Source organism: Microtus oregoni, unplaced genomic scaffold (genome assembly GCF_018167655.1).
Source record: "Microtus oregoni isolate MIOR12 unplaced genomic scaffold, Mior012 000018F_ref0000195, whole genome shotgun sequence".
NCBI lineage: Eukaryota > Metazoa > Chordata > Mammalia > Rodentia > Cricetidae > Microtus > Microtus oregoni.
In genome coordinates this window covers 21,003,827-21,023,235 of record NW_024543077.1, presented here as the reverse complement: position 1 = coordinate 21,023,235, position 19,409 = coordinate 21,003,827, and the positions used below count along the sequence as shown (strand labels likewise).

Genomic DNA, 19,409 nt, shown 5'->3' with positions numbered 1-19,409 from the left:
CAAGTGACAGCTAAGGCTCCAAGGATGTGGTGAAAGGGAACTCATTGCTCTTGCAGTGCAAACTTGTCCAGCCACTGTGGAAATCATTATGCAATCCTCAGAATATTGGAAGTCAATCTACCCAAGACCCAGGTGTCCCACTCTGTGCATATTCCCAAAACATGCTCTTCCCTCCTACCACATGGATACATGCTTGACTCTGTTCATAATAGCCAGAAACTGCTGTGTCTGTGATAGATTGCATTGATTGATGACTGATGTAGGAAGCCCCTAAGAAGGTGGACCTGTGCTTGGATATGGAGCATTCTGAGCATGAAGTAGAGACTAGGCAAGAGAGGAAGGCTGTAAATAGGCTTTGCAAATGTGTTTTGCATTCAATTGTTAGCTTGCAGTTTTTCCTACACTTCCAAGATGATTGAATGTGATTTGACACAATCAATGAAATAATCCCCTTTACTGAATGAAATGATTTCAGTTTGAGGATTTAATCACAATAGCATAAAAGCAGGCAGCACAAACAATTACAACACAAAAGTTGATTTTGTTTGTCAGTAGAATATAGGAATGATGACTTTTGCCAGAATGTGGAAGATATCAAGTTTTGTTTTCTTTTTCCATTCAATCATTTACACCTTCCCTCTTCCCAGTCCTCTCCAATTCCCCCACACCCTGTCTTCTGAAGGCAAAGGTGTAAGTCACAACAATCCCACAACAGTTTGGAATTATGATTAATAGAATGGTTATTTATTTAAAGGGGAAAAAACTTACAGATCACCGTCCCAGACAACAGCCCTCTGCACAATCAGGAAGGGAGTCTAGTCGCTGGAAGTGGAGCAGGATATAAGAGAGAGCAAGAAGGGAAGTGACTGCTTTTTTAAAGGGAGAGAGACCACGCCCCAACGGGCTGGTATCTCAGCGGCTATTGGCTGAAGGAGCGGGAGGAGCTCCTGCAACAGTCTTCCCTCTCCCACCTTGCTTGAGGGAGGGAAGGGAAACCTGCCTTTTGGGAAGTACAAGGCCACCCCCCCTTACATCTAGGCCTAGGAACCTGTGCATTCATGTAGACTAGGGTCCCAGAAAGCCAGAACATGTGGTAAAATGAAGCCCCAGTGCCTTTTTCAATGGCTTCTCAGTCAGCCCCATTGTCAGCCACAATCAAAGAGTCCAGTTTGATCACATGCTCATTCAGACCTGGTCGAGCTAGACTTGGTGTATTCCCATTAGAACATAAAGTGTGGAATATATATGCATTAGAGTACTACTCAGCTGTACAAAACAAGAACATCTTGAATTTTGCTTGCAAATGGATGGAAATAGAAAACACTATCCTGAATGAGATAACCCAGACCCAAAAAGATGAATATGGTATGTACTCACTCATTTGTGGACTCTAGCCATAAACCATGGTCATTAAGCCTATAGTTCACAAGCCTAGAGAAGCCAAATAACAAGGTGATCCCAAAGAAAAACATTTATAGATCCTACTGGAAATTAGAAGCAAACAAGATTGCAGGGCAAAAGTTGTGAGCATCGGGGTGGGGGCAAACATGGAGGTGAGGTTGGGGGAAAGAGGACAAGGGAAGAGGGAAGGGAGAAGGCAAGGACTGGCAATAGCTTGTGGGAGGTGGAGGGTAGAGATGGAGGAAGGGCAGATATAGGAGCAGGGAAGAAGATAGCTACATTCAGGCATCCATTTTAGGGTTGGCAAGAGACTTGGCTCTAAAGAGGATCCCAGGTGTCCACAGGGCTGTCCCCAGATAGGGCCTTGAACAGCAGGGGAGAGGGTACCTGAACTGTCCTTGCCCCACTATCATGATGATGATTATCTTGAATATCACCATAGAATCTTGATCCAGTGACAGATGGAGATAGATAGAGACCCTCATCAGAGGAATTTACTGAGCTCCCAAGGTCCAGTGGAAAGGCAGAAGGAGGTAGAAGACAAGCAAGGAAGTCAGAATCAAGAGGGGTTGGTCTACCCACTGAGACAGATATCAAAAAATAGAAACTTGAACATAATTAACTGTTCTTGTAAGACCATGAAAATGTAATTGCAGAAAGTGGTTATTGAGATCATAGGATTTCAGTTTAAAATAAACTTGATTTAAAAAAAAAAGCACGCAGGGAAGTGGTGGCATACGCCTTCAATCCCAGCACTCGGGAGGCAGAGGCAGGTGGATCTCTGTGAGTTCGAGACCAGCCTGGTCTACAAGACCTAGTTCCAGGACAGGCTCCAAAGCTGCAGAGAAACCCTGTCTCAAAGGAAAAAAAAAAGCCTAGGTTTTTGTCTGATTTTTTTTTCTTTTTATTTGTTTTCCAATAGAGGGTTTCCCCAGTGTAACAATCCTACCTGTCCTGGAACTAACTCTTGTAGACCAGGCTGGCCTCAAACTCAGAGGGATTCACCTGCCTCTGCCTCCCCAGTGCTGGGGTTAAAGGTGTGCGTCACCACCATCCAGACTTTAGTGTATTATTTTAGCTCTAAGCATTTTCTTATTTTGCCTATGCTCTAGAAATTTAGTAATACCAAATTAAAATGCAATAGGCTAATGTCTTTAAAGAATATTGAAGCTGTTCAATGGTTATCACTGATGACTCTTTTAGGTGTCCAGTAAAAGTACCCAGGTAGGGCAGAAATAAATGAAAATAAAAATGTAGCTTCAAAGGGCATTTATGTGTTAATACAGGCAGGAATTTTCAAAGAGTTTATTATCATTACAGAAAAGCCATTGCTGTGCAGTGGAAGCTTATCAAGGTGCCCTAAGGGTAAGACTCCATATACAGAAACCTTCAATTTAGGGATGGTTGAGCAAATTGATTCATAGTCACAGGAAGCTACTTCATTCAAAACCTTCTGCACCTGTGGTCAAGCTCATTAGTGTTCATTGCATTAAAGAAAACCCTACTTCTCAGCATCACCAGCAATGTGTTGGTCTTGGGAACATGAAAGAATCAAAATTTAAGATCATGGCTTTTTAGCCCATGGTTACAGTTTACCATTATTGCAGGCATCTGTGTTTGGCAGAGACAGAAGCCCAGTGAGGAGACAGTGAGAGTTCATTGCATGAAGCTGTGAGGATTGAAGCTGGGTGCGGTGTGGTTTCTTTTCCTCTCTTGTTCCTTTAGGGCCTGCCACCCAGTTGTCAATTAAATTCCACACATGGAGGCTTATTTTTTTTTCTTTAAATGCTTGATTATGGTTTGTTTCAAGTCAGGTTGTTTTTAACTTAATTGTTCTCTACAATTTCCCCCTGTCCTTTATCTTTATTCTGTATTCCCCTCTTTATTTCTTACTCCATGGTTTAAAGGCTCCTGTTGTTTTCTCCTTTCTGTTGCCTCTTCTTTCTTTTCTCCTCCCAGATTTTCCCTCCCATTGATTCTCTTTTCCTGGCAGCCCTGCCTGTCCTTTCTTGTCATGTGACAGGTCATTCAAATATGTTTTAGAACAACCAGTTATTTTAGATAGGCAAACTGTCACAGCTTCACAGAGCTAAACCAATGCAGCAATTCTTTGCATCATTAAAACAAATGTTCCACAGCATAAATAAATATGACACATTTAAAAATGTGATTTCACAGCACAGTGGTTTCCATTTTGAGCCCAAAGATGTTAAAATACCTAAGGTATGACACAACTTCCATGGAGAACTAGCCACTTATAGTGATGGGAAGTTACCAAAGAGACAAGTGCAGGAGAAGTTGCAAGGACAAGGCCGTTTAAGTCATTTGAAACTGAAGCCATCCATCTGACAAGGGAGCTACAGGATTTGATGTTTGTCCTGCTCTACTTCAGTCTTGCCTTGGTTGAATCTTCCCTTACTGTGTCTTTATTTTTCTCTTTTGGAATGTTAATGGGATTTTGTACCATTGATGTTAGAAGGAGGTAACGTGTTTTCAGGTTTTACAAGATGTTGCTGTGAACAGATTATCTTGAGTGCCAGATGGCATTACACATTTGGACAGTGTAGGGACCATTGCAGATGAGGATCATTACATGTCTATCCTAGAAATGACAAAATGCAATTTTTCCATTGTTGACCATGAACCAATAGTGGCTGGGGTCAGAATGAACTTGATTGAATGAACAACCTCCCAGAAAAGATCACGTATTTGAACAAGTTTCTCTCCTTGGTGGCTTTCTTTCAACTTCCTGTGAATATTTAGTAGGAGAAGCCTGTCCAGATGATATTCCTCATTATACATAATGAGTCTCAATACCATGAACTAATTTCCTAACACTTGTATCTACTGTTTTGTGCTTAACATTAATCAGCCAACTTCCTACTTCTATGGAAATTTTTTTGCCATCATTATAGGTTTGATCTCTACATTCTATATCTTGCCTATATTCTATAGGTAAAAATGAGATATAGCAGAAACAGTTGCTATTAAGGAGTTTGGCAACATGCTATTTTAATTGCTTTGTTTGCTTGTCTAAGTAGCCCTTACTGTTGCTCTCCAAATTCCTGAAAGTAAAGGGGGGCATCATTTCTGGCTCTATACATTTTTATATTATTGGGTGATAGCCCTTGAATATAGGGGTTTTTTTTATATGACAAGTATATGCTGCTGTGCTGAGCTTCACATATATATTGAATTTTAAAAATTGCAAGAGGGTATCACTCTGATTCCCAGGATACCATGTATTTATGTTTATTAATACTGCCTGAGTCAGTTAATTGCCGGTGCATGAACTTATTCTGGTTTGTTATGCTTAATTTGATTTTTTTTAAACAATATGATTATTTTATATGTCTGCATGGATATTCATTACCTGCGTACCTGGTCATCAAGGTTATCTAAAGATCTCAGAATTCCTGATCATAGAACAATGGAAAGTTGTGATCCCCATGTAAGTAGTGGAAAATGTGCCCACCTCCATTCAAGACCCGCAAAAACACTGAATTACTCTACCTTCTCTCCAGCTCTTTGTTGATTATTCATGACCAACATGTATATTTCTAGTGTTTTCATCTGTGCATTTTAACTTCTTTACACGTGAAGTTCCTTTCTACAAAATATTATTAGACTTATAGTTTAAATTGTGACACTTCCGGTATCGGGAAAATGAATACAGAACTTGAGTGAATGGAAAATTATTTAGAAGAACTTCAATAAAAGCCTTTCTGTTTTTTATATCCCATTTCTTTGTTTCCCTGAATTTTACAATGGAGACAGTGTCTTAATGTTTACTTCCACCTATCCTGGACATGATTGCATAGACTTGACTGGCATTCAATTCAGAGACAAATATACCCACCTCTGTTTTCTGAGTGTTGTGTTTAAAGGCACAATAGAACAATATACCCAGGGTGTCCATATTACTTTTTTTTGTGTGTGTTTTGTAACTCTTCATACAATTTTCTCATGCATACTATATAGTGCTGATCTTTTCTGTTGTCTCTTCCTCTCAATAGACCTTGCTCTTATGACAGAGTTGACTCTGCTTTTCAATTTCCCTCTATAGTGACTGTCTATGTCATGGCATAAGAGTAAGGAACACCAGAATCATCTGTCTATACCCTGAAAGAAGTATGAATTTCCATCTTTGTCACTGTGGTGCTTTCCATTTTACACATGTGTGGTGTATTTTAGAAGGCAGTGACCTATGATGATGTGCACATCAACTTCACCCGGGAAGAGTGGGATTTGCTGAATCTTTCCCAGAAGAATCTCTATAAGGATGTAATGCTGGAAACCTACAAGAACCTCATTTCTATAGGTAAAAATGAATTTGCTTCATGTTTCAAAATATGGAAACAACTTTTCCATGGTTAAGGATGTTGTTCTGCAATTTGATTTAAAAAGAAGAATGAGGTGAATACAGCAGTCATATTTCTTAGGTGCACTTAAGTAATAAGCTAAGTGTTGCACATTGTTAAATGATATAAGATATATTCTGGTCCTGTATTTTAGGATACATTGGGGAAGACCATAACACTGAAGAACATTGGCAATGTTCTAGAAGACATGCAAGGTAATTTTCATGTGCAAGTTGATAACAATGTGCCTCTGATGAGACTGCACTTTCTCCTAGAACTTTTAAATAAAAGCAGCAATGTAAATAAGCACAGCTTTAAGTGCGTAGATGGTTATTAAATCCTCACAAATACATATACCTTAATTTCATATATATGAATTATTCTTCCTTTCCTATGTGTATCAGACACTACCCTTGATATAACCTCATGAGCATAGAGACATGAAAAGATTTAACATACTTCTCCTTAAATCAGAAAGAAGATAGGCAGTAGTTCCCATGTAGAGTATACTTGTTGAATTTGATTCAAGTATACAATACTGATGGTTTTCTACAATCATTATTAATATAAAAACGCCCCATGAATTCTAAGTCTGTGCAAATCCTTCTGAATGTCCTAGTTCACTTAGCAAATGAAATATGATTCACAGTATAGTAAAATTTATGAATGCAGTAGAGTTGGGAAAGCTCTCAGTGTATTCAGTTGTCTTCAAAAATATGAATAATATCATATAAAAATATTTTTGTAAATGTGAAAAGGTAAACCTAAAAAAAAAGGAATTTATCATCATACCTATTTTCGTAGATGCAAACTGTCCCCTAATTAAAAAGCAAACATGATTGTAAACAAAGTTATGAAAGCTTAATAATTAATTTCTATTTAGAATAGGAACAAGTTGTAAAATAAATTCATACAGATATAAGGTTCAACAGTGTATTGAATGTGGTAAAGCTTTTAAATGTGCCGATTATCCTTGCAGGATTGAAAGAAACCAAAATGGTGACAAGAAACTTTCAGAGTATACGCAATGTGTTCAAGCCTTTTCTGATGACACCCACTTTCTAAGACATGAAAAAACACATACTGGAGAAAAACAGTCTAAAATTAAGCAGTGCGGGGAAGACTTTGCTTATCACAGTTATATTCACGTGCTTGAAAGAAAACACACTGGAAATAAACCCTATGAATATAGTCAAGGTGATAAAGACTTTGTTCTTTATGAAACTCATCAAAGTCATAACAGCACACATACTGGAGAGAAACCTTATGAATGCGATCAGTGTGGTAAGGCCTATGCATCTCAAACTGAACTTCAAAAGCCTAAAAGAATACATACTGGAGAGAAACGCTATGAATGTAATCAGTGTGGTAACATCTTTGCATCTCTTCAAAGGCATAAAAGAACACATACTGGAGAGAAACGCTATGAGTGTAATCAGTGTGGTAAGGCCTTTGCATGTCACAGTCATCTTCAAGTGCATAAAAGGATACATACTGGAGAGAAACCCTATGAATGTAATCACTGTGGTAAGACCTTTGCACGTCATAGTCATCTTCAATTGCATAAAAGAACACATACTGGAGAGAAACCCTATGAATGTAATCACTGTGGTAAGACCTTTGCACGTCACAGTGATCTTCAAAAGCATAAAAGAACACATACTGGAGAAAAACCTTATCGATGTAATCAATGTGGTAAAGCCTTTGTCCAGCACAGTCATCTTCAAAGGCATAAAAGAACACATACTGGAGAGAAACCATATGAATGTAATCAGTGTGGTAAGGCCTTTACACGACTCAGTCATCTTCATTTGCATAAGAAAACACATACTGGAGAGAAACCCTATGAATGTAATCTGTGTGGTAAGGCCTTTGCAGCTCAGAGAAATCTTCAAAAGCATAAAAGAACACATACTAAAGAGAAACCCTATGCATGTAGTCAGTGTGGCAAGGCCTTTGCATGTCACAGTCTTCTTCAAGTGCATAAAAGAAAACATACTGGAGAAAAACCCTATGAATGTAATCAGTGTGGTAAGGCCTTTGCTGAAAACAGTACTCTTCAAAAGCATGAAAGAACACATACTGGAGAAAAACCTTATGAATGTAAGCAGTGTGGTAAGGCCTTTGCACATCATAGTCAACTTCAAGTGCATAAAACAACACATACTGGAGAGAAACCCTATGAATGTAATCAGTGTGGTAAGGCCTTTGCAGCTCAGAGTAATCTTCAATTCCATAAAAAAACACATACTGGAGAGAAACACTATGAATGTAGTTTGTGTGGTAAGGCTTTTGCATGTCACAGTCATCTTCAATTGCATAAAAGAAAACATACTGGAGAGAAAGAAACCCTATGAACGTTATTAGTGTAAAAAGGCCTTTGCACGTCATGGGAGTCTTCAATTACATAGAACACATACAAGATAGAAAAACTATGAATGTAATCAATGTGGTAAGGCCATTACAAGTCTCAGTCTTCTTAAATTGCATAAAAAAACACATTCTAGTGAGAAACCTTATTATCGTAATCATTTTGGTAAGGCCTTTGCAAAACACAGTCATCTTCAAATGTACAAAGGTCACAGAGTAGAGAGGACCCCTATGAATGTAGTCAGTGTGGTTAGGTGTTTGAAGACCACTGTACTCTTCAAAGTTATAAGAGATCACACAGTGTGGGAAAACTTTATGAATGTATATCAGTGGAAGGAAGACTTTTTACATCTTATTCATCTTCAAATGCATAAAAGAACACAGACTGGACAGATAACTGTCAATGGAATCTGTGGTAAATCCTTTGTCACAACCATCTGTAAATACATTAAATAACTCTTCCTGCAGAGAAACTCTATGAATTTAATGTATGTATTCTTCAAAACCATGAGAAAAATCATGCTATAATAAAACTCTATTAGAGAATTTAGTGTTTTAATGTTTTGTACTTCATACAGGAGTAAGACTTTTGTGTGTAATCAATCTGATAAAGCTTATGAATATTACCATAATCATTTGGACCTGTGGAAGAAACTGAACAAAAGTAACCAATCCTTCAGTATGAAATCCAGCCCATCTCTGATCTTTCCCAGGAGTGAGGATTAACATCTAACAAATTCCCTCCTTCAAAATCTCCTTTGATGCCCCCTGGTCCTAAGAAGCCCTATATGAACCATATGCCAATTCTGTATGCTGCTTCCCAATTCCACACTGGCAGGCGTATTTATACTCCTGATTTCTTCCTTCTCAAATAAAGAGGACAGTAATGCGTGTGCAGGCTCACATGGGCATTAGTGTGAGGACATTCTTTTACTGGAATGCTTCAAAACTCCTCAAGTTGTGCTGACATACAATTGTTACTTCTGTTTGGAAACCCTTACGAGAATTGAGCTCATCCCAGATGTGATGGATCACTTTTAACTTCCCTGGACACAATCAAAGATTTTTTGTTTCACCGGGCAATGGTGGCGCACACCTTTAATCCCAGCACCTGGGAGGCAGAGGCAGGCGGATCTCTGTGAGTTTGAGACCATCCTGGTCTATAAGAGCTAGTTCCAGGACAGGCTCCAAAGCCGCAGAAATTCACTGTCTCAAAAAACCAAAAAAAAAAAAAAAAAAAAAATTTCTTTACTTATTGCTTGTTTGTTTTGCTATTTTTTTTCAGTTACTCAAGACAGGCGTTTTCTGTAACTTTGAAGTCTTTTTGTTTTATGTTTTTGTCTGTTTTGTTTTTCTTTTGGTTTTTTCAAGACAAGGTTTCTGGTAGATTTAGAGCCTGGCCTGGAACTAGCTCTTGTAGACCAGGTTGGCCTCCAACTCACAGAGATCTGTCTCTGCCTGCCGAGTGTTGGGATTAAAGGTGTACATCACCCTTCTCTGGCCAACAAGGCCTTGGTGGATTTTTTCAAGACAGGGTTTCTCTGTGTACATCTGGCTGTGCTGGCCCACAAACCATACAGCAGGTTGTTATCAAACTCACAAAGATCTGCCTTTAAATGCATCATTGCTCTAATTTCTTATTTCTTCCTATTCCCCATTGTTTCTTTCCATTTTTTATTTATTTATTTTTATTTTTTTTAAATTTATTTATTTATTAAGGATTTCTGCCTCGTCCCCACAACCGCTTCCCATTTCCCTCCCCCTCCCCCGATCAAGTCCCCCTCCCTCATCTGCTCAAAGAGCAATCAGGGTTCCCTGACCTGTGGGAAGCCCAAGGACTGCCCACCTCTATCCAGGTCTCGTAAGGTGAGCATTCAAACTGCCTAGGCTCCCACAAAGCCAGTACGTGCAGTAGGATCAAAAACCCACTGCAATTGTTCTTGAATTCTCAGTATTCCTCATTGTCCGCTATGTTCAGCTAGTCCGGATTTATCCCATGCTTTTTCAGACCTAGGCCAGCTGGCCTTGGTGAGATCCCAATAGAACATCCCCATTGTCTTAGTGTGTGGGTGCACCCCTCGTGGTCCTGAGTTCCTTGCTCGTGCTCCGTCTCCTTCTGCTCCTGATTTGGACCTTGAGATTTCTGTCCATCTTTCCATTTTTTAAATCAAGTCTGTTGTTTACTTATTTATTTTTAAGCAATGTCTTCTGTAACTTAGGCTGGCCACACACAATGCCATTGAGAATTCCATTGCACACCCTATCCTGCTTCTGCTACCAAGTGCTGAAAAGTCCTGCAATTGCTTCATGGCTGGACCTTAACTGGTCAGTGAGAAAAAAGTAGACCGGTAAAGGGGGCCCTCCTACTTTTCTGGATTATAATTCAAACTTAAAAATAAAGTTGGATTGTGTACAAATTGAGTTCAGTGACCAAATTAAAGCTTGCATAGTCCCAGCACAGAAAGGGCTGGACAAGAAGCATGAAAACTTACTAAAGTAGTCTACACAAAGAATTGATTATACCTAAGAGGGATTTTATTTAATTAAAGGTTTTGAATAGGTAAATTCTTCATTCATGTGGATCATTTGAGGTGGTAAGCTCCACATTTTTTGGGTGTTTTGCAACAGGGTTTCACTAGCTTTGGACCCTGTTTTGGAACTAGCTCTTGTAGAGCAGGTTGGACTCAAACTGATAGACATCCACCTGCCTCTGCATCCAGTTCCTGGGTTTAAAGGCATACACCATCACCACCCTGCAAGCTCCACTTTTAGCTGCTTTGTGGTAGTGCACACCTTTAACATTATCACTCAAGAGGCTGAGGCAGTGGGATTTTTTGAGTTTGAGACCAGTCTGGCCTACAGAATGAGTTTCAGGTCTACATAGATAAATCCTATCTTGAAAACACCAAACCAAACAAAACAAAAACAGAAATAACAAACAAACAAAAAACCAAACAAATACTATAATCCACCTTTAACCTAGATCTCACCTTCTAGATGATTGCCTCTGACCTAATAGAAAGGATATTGAAGAAAGAAGCTCTCTTTTTGCTCTGGTATCAAGTTCTGGCTACCGAGTTCATTCCATTATTAGCATTAGAGTCGACTTGTTTGGAATTTTGATGTATATAGAAAACCAGGTGAAACCTTGAACCTCATGGATTGAACAACTACTGGATTCTTCACTTGATTATAGACAAAAGGCTGTGCAGAAATCTACTGGATTCTTCCAAATTCCATTGGTAGACATCTATTTTTAAGATGACCTGGACCACAGCTTGTAAGACTTTGTCATAAGCCCAATTTCTACTAAAATGGTGAGTTCATTCTACCTGTCTTGTTCATGTAGTAACACAGCTGTATATTTTATTCACCAGTCCACAGAGGAAGATGGCTTACAGCTGGCTAACAGCAGTGCTCATAAAGACATTCTTCCTGGCTCCATTATTCTCTATGTATTCAAATTTCCATGAACCCTACTCTCTTTAACATTTTTCATTTGCCTGGAATTTTCTCTGAATTTCAGGAATAAAACTTGTAAAGCAATGGAGCCATTACCCAGCCTTCTGATTGGGGAAAGATCTTGTTTAAGATCGGGTTCCTACTTTTTTCTCATGATTGTCTGAAATACCTGTGACAACGAGGTAAAATGTACCTTCAGTTCATCTGACCTCAGCATGAAATCACGCAACAAACATTTCCTTTTGTGATCTAAAAATTCTCTTTCGTTGTTAATATTCTGGGCTGCCTTCTACCTGTGGGACAGGAAATCACCACACCCACCTAGCACAGTTCACTGTACAAGCTAGCTAGCTTGTCCTGGAGGAAAAAGGCAAGATTCCTATGGAGTGCAGGATTGTGGCAGTGTCTGCTATTGGAGGCTTGGGCAAGTGTTATTGAAATGCCTATTTTTGCAGATCTAGAAAAGACTTTTGTTGGGAGCAGAAAGGAATGACCAGGAACCATTGTGCTGTCTCTTTAAGCAAGCTATACTCCTTTGGAAGGTTCATCCCACTCAGGCCTCACTAGCCAATCAGGCCCTCCAGTTGACCTGCCAGTCAGAAGTGGTGCATTGCTCTTCCTGTGACCTGCCTCCCTGTTAGGGTTTCCGGAGGAGCTGGCACCAGTGGTTTATGTGCTGTTGTGCCTTTGCTGCTGCAGGGAGATGATGAACTGAGAGCTTTGGTGGGCTGGAGAACCACAACATGGTGATCGACGGAATGCTGTCTCCAGATGGTGAGGTGCATTTTCCCCAGATCTGGGAGAGAACCTGCCACCAGTTTTCCTATGTTGTGAAGTCCCATGCAGTCCTTGCTAATTTATGGACCTGTGGGCAGGCCTCTGAATAACTCTGCTCAGTGGGCTTAATTTGTTTGGAGAGTTGGGAGCAGGGAGCTGTGTGTACAAACGTCTTTCTAGTCAATTTCTGCAGGCATGATACATTCATGGAAAACCATTGGCAAACTTGGAGAGGCCTAGTTTCTCCAGTATCTTCTTGACATTCAGTAGTTTTCATTTAACCTTCGCATATAGTCATCATTAATTTTAAATTTGTGGAGGTCATCCACAGCTTCTCATGTGCTGGGTAGCACTCCAATGCCAATGCTTAATACATAGGCTAACAAAGTAGAATTGAACTAATTCTACTGCATCTAAAACATTTAAATCCTAAGTATATGTTAACCAGGGCTGTTAGAATGCTCATGTACACATTTTTCAACCGCAATATTCAGATATTTGGCTCCAAACCATGACAAGGAAGCCATTAAAACCAGTCACTTGGCCCTTTGCCATATCAAAAAACAGGCTACTAGCAAGCTGCTCAAGGAGGCCTTACAGGGTCACAACTAACCTTAAGGCCTGGTGTGCCTTAAAGTTCCCCTTTCTTTGTAAGAAAAGCATAGTTCTGCCAGATGGGCAAAATGACATCAGGTGACAAATATTTGAAAAGCAAAATACTGTTTTGGTAAGGACTGACCTGGTCAATCAAGGCTTTCATTTAGGACCTCAGGCAGGGTGAAAGAACATTCTTGGGAGCATTCCCTAAGGGCCCGATGTACTGATAATAAAACAGAGCTCTTTATCTAAAACCAGGAATATGTTTGGAAGAGCTGGTAATGGTCTGGGGATAAGTCCTTTGTGGAGAAGTTTCTTCAGGTCCGAGAAACCAACTCTTTCCAGCATATGGAGCTATAATTTTCAGTTCCTAACCAACTCAGCATATAGGAAAGTTCTTGAGATACCCTGTGTTCCCCATGTGTAAAATTGTTTGACTAGCCTCCTCCTAAATTTTTCCCATTGTGTAATAGTTTCTACTGACTTCATAAAATTCTTCCATTTTTTTCCATTTACTCCTAGGAAGTATACAAGATATAAGGTGCTTTTCTTCTTTTCTCTTTTTTATGTTGGTCTTGTTTTTTGGGACAGAGTTTCTCTGTAGGACTGACCTGACTATCCTAGACTGTCCTGACTATTCTAGAACTCATGCTGTAGACCATGCTTGCTTCAAACTCATAGAGATTATTTGGGTTTGCCTCCTTAGTCTTGGGATTAAAGGCCTGTGCCACCATTGCCTGGAAAGAGGCTATTTTTCTTAAGAAGCTTACAAAGCATAGACGTATCTTCTCCAAGACCTCCTCACCATAGCTTCTATCCTTTTTACATTGTACTTGTCCTGTCTTTCTCATCCCCTGTGACTTCACCTCAGAACCCTGTCAGTGAAGAATTCCCTGCTGTCTCAGGTCACCCGTGTACTTAAGAAATTATTCTGAGAATAACTTTGACGTGTAACTCTCCTGTCTGCCTAAATGTCTAGCCTGGCAAGTTGTCTGTTTTTATTTCAATTGTTCAAGTTGTAACCCCAAGCCTGAACCTAAAGGACATGTAAGGATAATAGCATATGTGGAGCTCAAAATCTATCTTAGCTGGCTCCTCTTTGAGCATTAGCCAGAGATGGATGCATGCCATCATTAAACAGATTTTTCTTTATTAATTCCCTAAGTGAGTGAAGTGGTTTCTCAATGGAAAGGCACATCAGTTCTAGAACAGCTTCATTTCCATCTTGTTAGAAAAATTGTTACTGAGACATCTTCTGTTATATTGACTTAGGTGGCCTTGGTCTGTTGCTGTCCAGGGCAATTACCTTGCTGTCCTCCATATTATAGTTTTAAAATTCTTAATTAAAAAGATGTTACCACATCGTAGTTTTAAAATTATGCATTTGAGTCATGTAGTTGACTATCCAATGGAGCCACAAGTAAAGGATTTGCATATGGAGCATTCCTTCTGTCTTCAGACCAGAATAGGAGGAATAGATTATTGTGTACAGTGCAGAGGACACTGAAGGTGTAAGTCATAAACAATGCCACACCAGTTTGGAATTATGATTAATAGGGTGGTATTTATTTAAAGGGGAAAAAACTTACAGATCACCGTCAGCCCTCTGCGCAACCAGGAAGGGAGTCTAGTCGCCAGTGGAGCAGGAAGTGAAGAGAGAGAGGAGAGGGAAGTGGCCGCTTTTTTAAAGGGAGAGAGACCACGCCCCAATGGGCTGGTATCTCAGCGGCTATAGGCTGGAGGAGTGGGAGGACCTCCCGTAACACCTCCCCCTTTTGTTTAAATAAGAGAGTTCTAAACCTACTATGAAATTATATACAATAAGTACAAATATCCTATTCTAACTAGCTTAGGTCTTGTATACTAAATAACTTGGCCAAGTCATGAGAGAAAGTAACTACCTTTATATAGTCTTCAACCCCATCGAAGATCTGAGAAGGGAAATAATGTTACCTGGGTAATTAGGAAGTTAAGTAAAACAACTTAAAAAATATGCAACAAATCACAGAGACAACTAGCTACCTAGGCAATCACCCAAAGTCACATTAGCAGCGTTGAAGCAACCAACATTGGCTAAGGCCTATCATAACTAACATACCATTTTCAAAGGCAGGCAACTTTTCAAAACTATCTTACCCTGTCTTGGCAGGATATGACAGCCCTGTTTTATCCATTGATGCACGCTCTGTATCTTTGTCAGTGGTTGAGGTATGGGCATTTCTTTGCCCAAGGCCAGTTCTGCCAAAAAGAAGGCTCCAGGTGGAGTGTCTTTGGTGCTCAACATTCTCTCGGGAATAGAGTGGTGTTGCCAGGAGCAATTGTGTCTCACTACTGCAAAACTCTGAATTAGATTAAAGGCCATTTTCTACAGCTCTTTGAAGAAGTTGAAGATTATCTATCTATACTGAGTATAATCTCTATATACCTAAAGAACCTGATTAGTCTAATTATAAATGACAAACTTAGATGACTATTAGTCTATATAATTCCCAATATCTATCTAACTTAAAGACTAAGACAATAAACAACTGTGAAACAAATGAGGACAATGGCCTCCAAATATAAACAAGGTACAAATATACATTGCAGTAGGTAAATATATATCAATACACAAACATTATATAAGTATCTTAATCAGAGGTAGAAATGTACACTGCAATATGGTAAATATATACAATATATATATATATCAATACAATATATGTCAATACATAAAATATGTTTTAAACAGAGGTAGAAACATGCATGCATACAATAGTCAATATAATTTAACTTTGTGTCAATATACAAGAATCTATACCAATATATTTGTCTAAAAACAGTAACTCACAATTACAAATCTATTATCCCATCATCCCTCTTTTTTTTTTTTCAAAATGATCCCTGAGCTTATAAAATTCCTCCCCCAACCCTCAATCGTATACTAATTATAACCAACCCCTAAATGATGTCCCTAAACCCAAGGGCAAACTTTACTGGGAGAGGGGACTTCGTCCTCTAGAATTACTTCCAGCTGTCATGGGGGCGACGTTCTTTCTGGGGGATCCTGTGAAAGTAAAATGATGGTTAAATATCAAGATCAATGTCTTTTAAAATTGCCAATAGTCTCTGAGTATTTTGTGCAGGTCTGGCCAAAATGTTGTATAAGATGTGCACCATTTCAGCTAACCAAGTTGGAACTGTCTTGTGCAGCTGGTATCAAAAGCAGGTCTTGTAGTCGTGCTATCAGTATCATGACGTCATATCAACCAGGTGGAGTTGTTGTTATGGGGCCCCATCTTCTTCCTGGAAACTTCAAATGTCACTTCAGGAAAAACTCATTGTTTATTATGAAAAACTTAAACATTAATTATATAGACATATATATATATATTCAATGAAAGACATGATAGATATATTCAATGAAAGACATGATAGATATGAAGAAAAGCAAAGATGTTTTCTAAACTCATATTTCTTTCTGTCCCATATCATGGCTCTTGACATGAGACAGAAACTCCAGAAACTCTGGGTTTTTCTCTTACTAACAGGCTTGGAATTGGAGAGGGACTGAGCCAGAGTCCAACTTCAAAACCAGCTTTATAAATTTAGAAATATCCTTTAATTTTACTTACACAACCCATTCAGTTTTCTTGATATTTCATATTGGGCAGGTATTTTTCCATCTGTCAGTATCCAAATATCCAGGGTCCCTTGAATTTTTCAAAGATGAGTGTTTTCCTGTGGAGATAAGGACAGAACCCTGCCCCCATTCTATATGTTTTTCTTACCACCTGTATGAACATCATCATTGTGGATAAGTTGTCATTTCTCCTTTCCAAGAGGTTTCTCCTCTTCAAATCGAAACTTTATTAATTTTGACGGTATCCACAATTTTTCTTCTCCTGTGGAAACAAGAGCAAAACCCCTTCCCCAATGTAGCACATCTCCTGGCTTCCATTGAGAGGTCAGCACATCTTTGAAATAAATTGGTTGATTTAGTTCAGCGGACTTTTCCATTATCCAATGTCTCTCTGCTGCTGTCGTTCCTTTCTCATTATCGCTAAGAAAATTCAAGGTTAATAAAGCATTATGTAATCTATTTCTGGGGGTATTTTCGGTCCCTTTCTGTTTGTTCAGCATATCCTTTATAGTACGATTTGATCTTTCTGTTACTGCCTGACCTGTAGGATTATTTGGTATACCTGTAATGTGTTTTATATTATAATGATCAAAAAAGTGTTTCATTTTCTTAGATACATATGCTGGACCATTATCTGTCTTTATTTGTGCAGGTATACCCATGATGGCCATAACTTCCAATAAATGTGTGATTACTGAATCAGCCTTTTCTGAGCTCAGGGCAGTAGCCCATTGAAAACCTGAATACGTGTCTATGGTGTGGTGTACATATTTTAATTTACCAAATTCCATAAAGTGGAACACATCCCTCTGCCAGATTTCATTTCTCTTAGTACCCTTTGGGTTACTCCCTGCAGGCAACGGTGTTTGATTATAGAAAGAACAAGTAGGGCATCTCTTTATAATGTCCTTAGCTTGTTGCCAAGTAATGGAAAATTCTTTCTTTAGGCCTTTACTATTGACATGATGCTTCTTATGAAATTCTGAGGCCTGCAACACACTTCCAATCAATAATTGATCAATCTCAGAGTTGCCTTTGGCTAGAGGACCAGGCAGACCTGTATGGGACCGGATGTGTGTTATGTACATCGGACAAAGCCTGTTCCTGATTATGTCTTGTACCTGGATAAACAATGAAGTCAACTCTGTGTCATCTGGTATAAATTCAGCGATTTCAATATGCAAGATAACTCTTTCTGCATATTGTGAATCTGTAACTATATTGAGAGGTTCTTTAAAATCCCTTAGCACCATAAGAATGGCATATACTTCTGCCTTCTGGACAGAATTATAAGGGCTTTGTTCCACCTTACTCAATTCATCTGACTTGTAACCTGCTTTTCCTGATTTATTTGCATCAGTATAGAACGTACGGGCTCCAGTTATTGGAGCATCACGTACAATTCTAGGAAGAATCCAAGAAGTTCTTTTTATGAGGTTAAGTCTACCACTTTTGGGATAGTTGCTATTAATTTCTCCCAAAAATTTAGCACAAGCTCTTTGCCACGGTTCATTGTCTTCCCATAACTTTTTTATTTCTTTAGTAGTAAAAGGCACTATAATTTCTGCTGGGTCTATACCTGCTAGTTGATGAAGTCTCAGCTTACCTTTTATAATTAATTCAGAGACTTTTTCCACATAAGTTTTTAATTTTTTACTTGGTTTATTAGGTATAAATATCCACTCTAAAATAATATCTTCCCTCTGCATTAGAATCCCTGTAGGAGAAATTCTGGAAGGCAATATGACTAGGATGGAGCTAAGATTTGGGTTCACCCTATCCACATGTGCCTCCTGTAATTTTTCCTCAATCATTGTCAGTTCCTTTTCTGCTTCAGCTGTCAGTTTTCTTGGACTATTCAAATCTTTATCACCATCTAAGGTTTTGTTTAAATGAACTATTAGATCAGGTGTTATCCCAACAGCTGGTCGTAGACTGGAAATGTCTCCTAACAATCTTTGGAAGTCATTAAGAGTCTTTAAGCGGTCTCTCCTAATTTGTGCCTTTTGCGTTTTAATTTTCTCTAACCCTATTCTGTAACCTAGGTAATTAATAGAATTTCCTCTTTGAATCTTTTCAGGGGCAATTTGTAATCCCCACCTAGGCAAGACTTTCTTTACTTCTTCAAACATCCTTTCTAAAGTATCTTTATTTGAATCAGATAACAAGATGTCATCCATGTAATGATAAATGATGGACTTGGGGAATTGTTTACGAATTATTTCCAATGGCTTACTTACAAAATATTGGCACAGTGTAGGACTATTGAGCATTCCCTGTGGGAGGACAGTCCATTGATATCTCCTATTAGGCTGAGAATTATTATAAGTAGGCACTGTGAAGGCAAATTTTTCTCTATCCTTTTCTTGTAACGGTATAGTGAAAAAACAATCTTTCAAATCAATAACTATAAGAGGCCATCCTTTTGGTAACAGAGAAGGCAAAGGAATTCCAGATTGTAGTGGGCCCATAGGTTGAATTACTTTGTTGACAGCTCTTAGATCTGTTACCATTCTCCATTTGCCAGATTTCTTTTTTACAACAAACACAGGAGAATTCCAAGGGCTGGTTGATTCTTCAATATGGTGAGCATCTAGTTGCTCTTGCACCAGCTGTTCCAATGCCTGTAGTTTATCTTCAGCTAGAGGCCACTGTTTGATCCATATTGGCTTCTCAGTTAGCCATTTTAAAGGTAGGGCTGTTGGTACCTCTAAAGGTTTGGTATTTGCTGTATGTTCTTGTACAGCCTGAATGGCTGGTGACCCTTTTCCATAATACCTCATCATATCCTTCCCAGAATTATGAGTTCCTGGAACTAC

The 19,409-nt window shown here is 38.9% G+C and overlaps 1 protein-coding gene across 1 annotated transcript in view; it reads left to right on the top strand.

The window, feature by feature from the left end:
* Positions 1-8,739, top strand: part of LOC121458978 (zinc finger protein 120-like) — a 29,855-nt gene extending 21,116 nt beyond the window's left edge. The window contains exons 2-5 of the mRNA XM_041668425.1: positions 4,795-4,852; positions 5,596-5,722; positions 5,917-5,977; positions 7,156-8,739. Of these exons, the coding sequence (XP_041524359.1) occupies positions 4,832-4,852; positions 5,596-5,722; positions 5,917-5,977; positions 7,156-8,119 (1,173 nt within the window). The 5' untranslated portion in view covers positions 4,795-4,831 and the 3' untranslated portion in view covers positions 8,120-8,739. The remainder of the gene's footprint in view (positions 1-4,794; positions 4,853-5,595; positions 5,723-5,916; positions 5,978-7,155) is intronic.
* Positions 8,740-19,409: the final 10,670 nt, after the last annotated feature.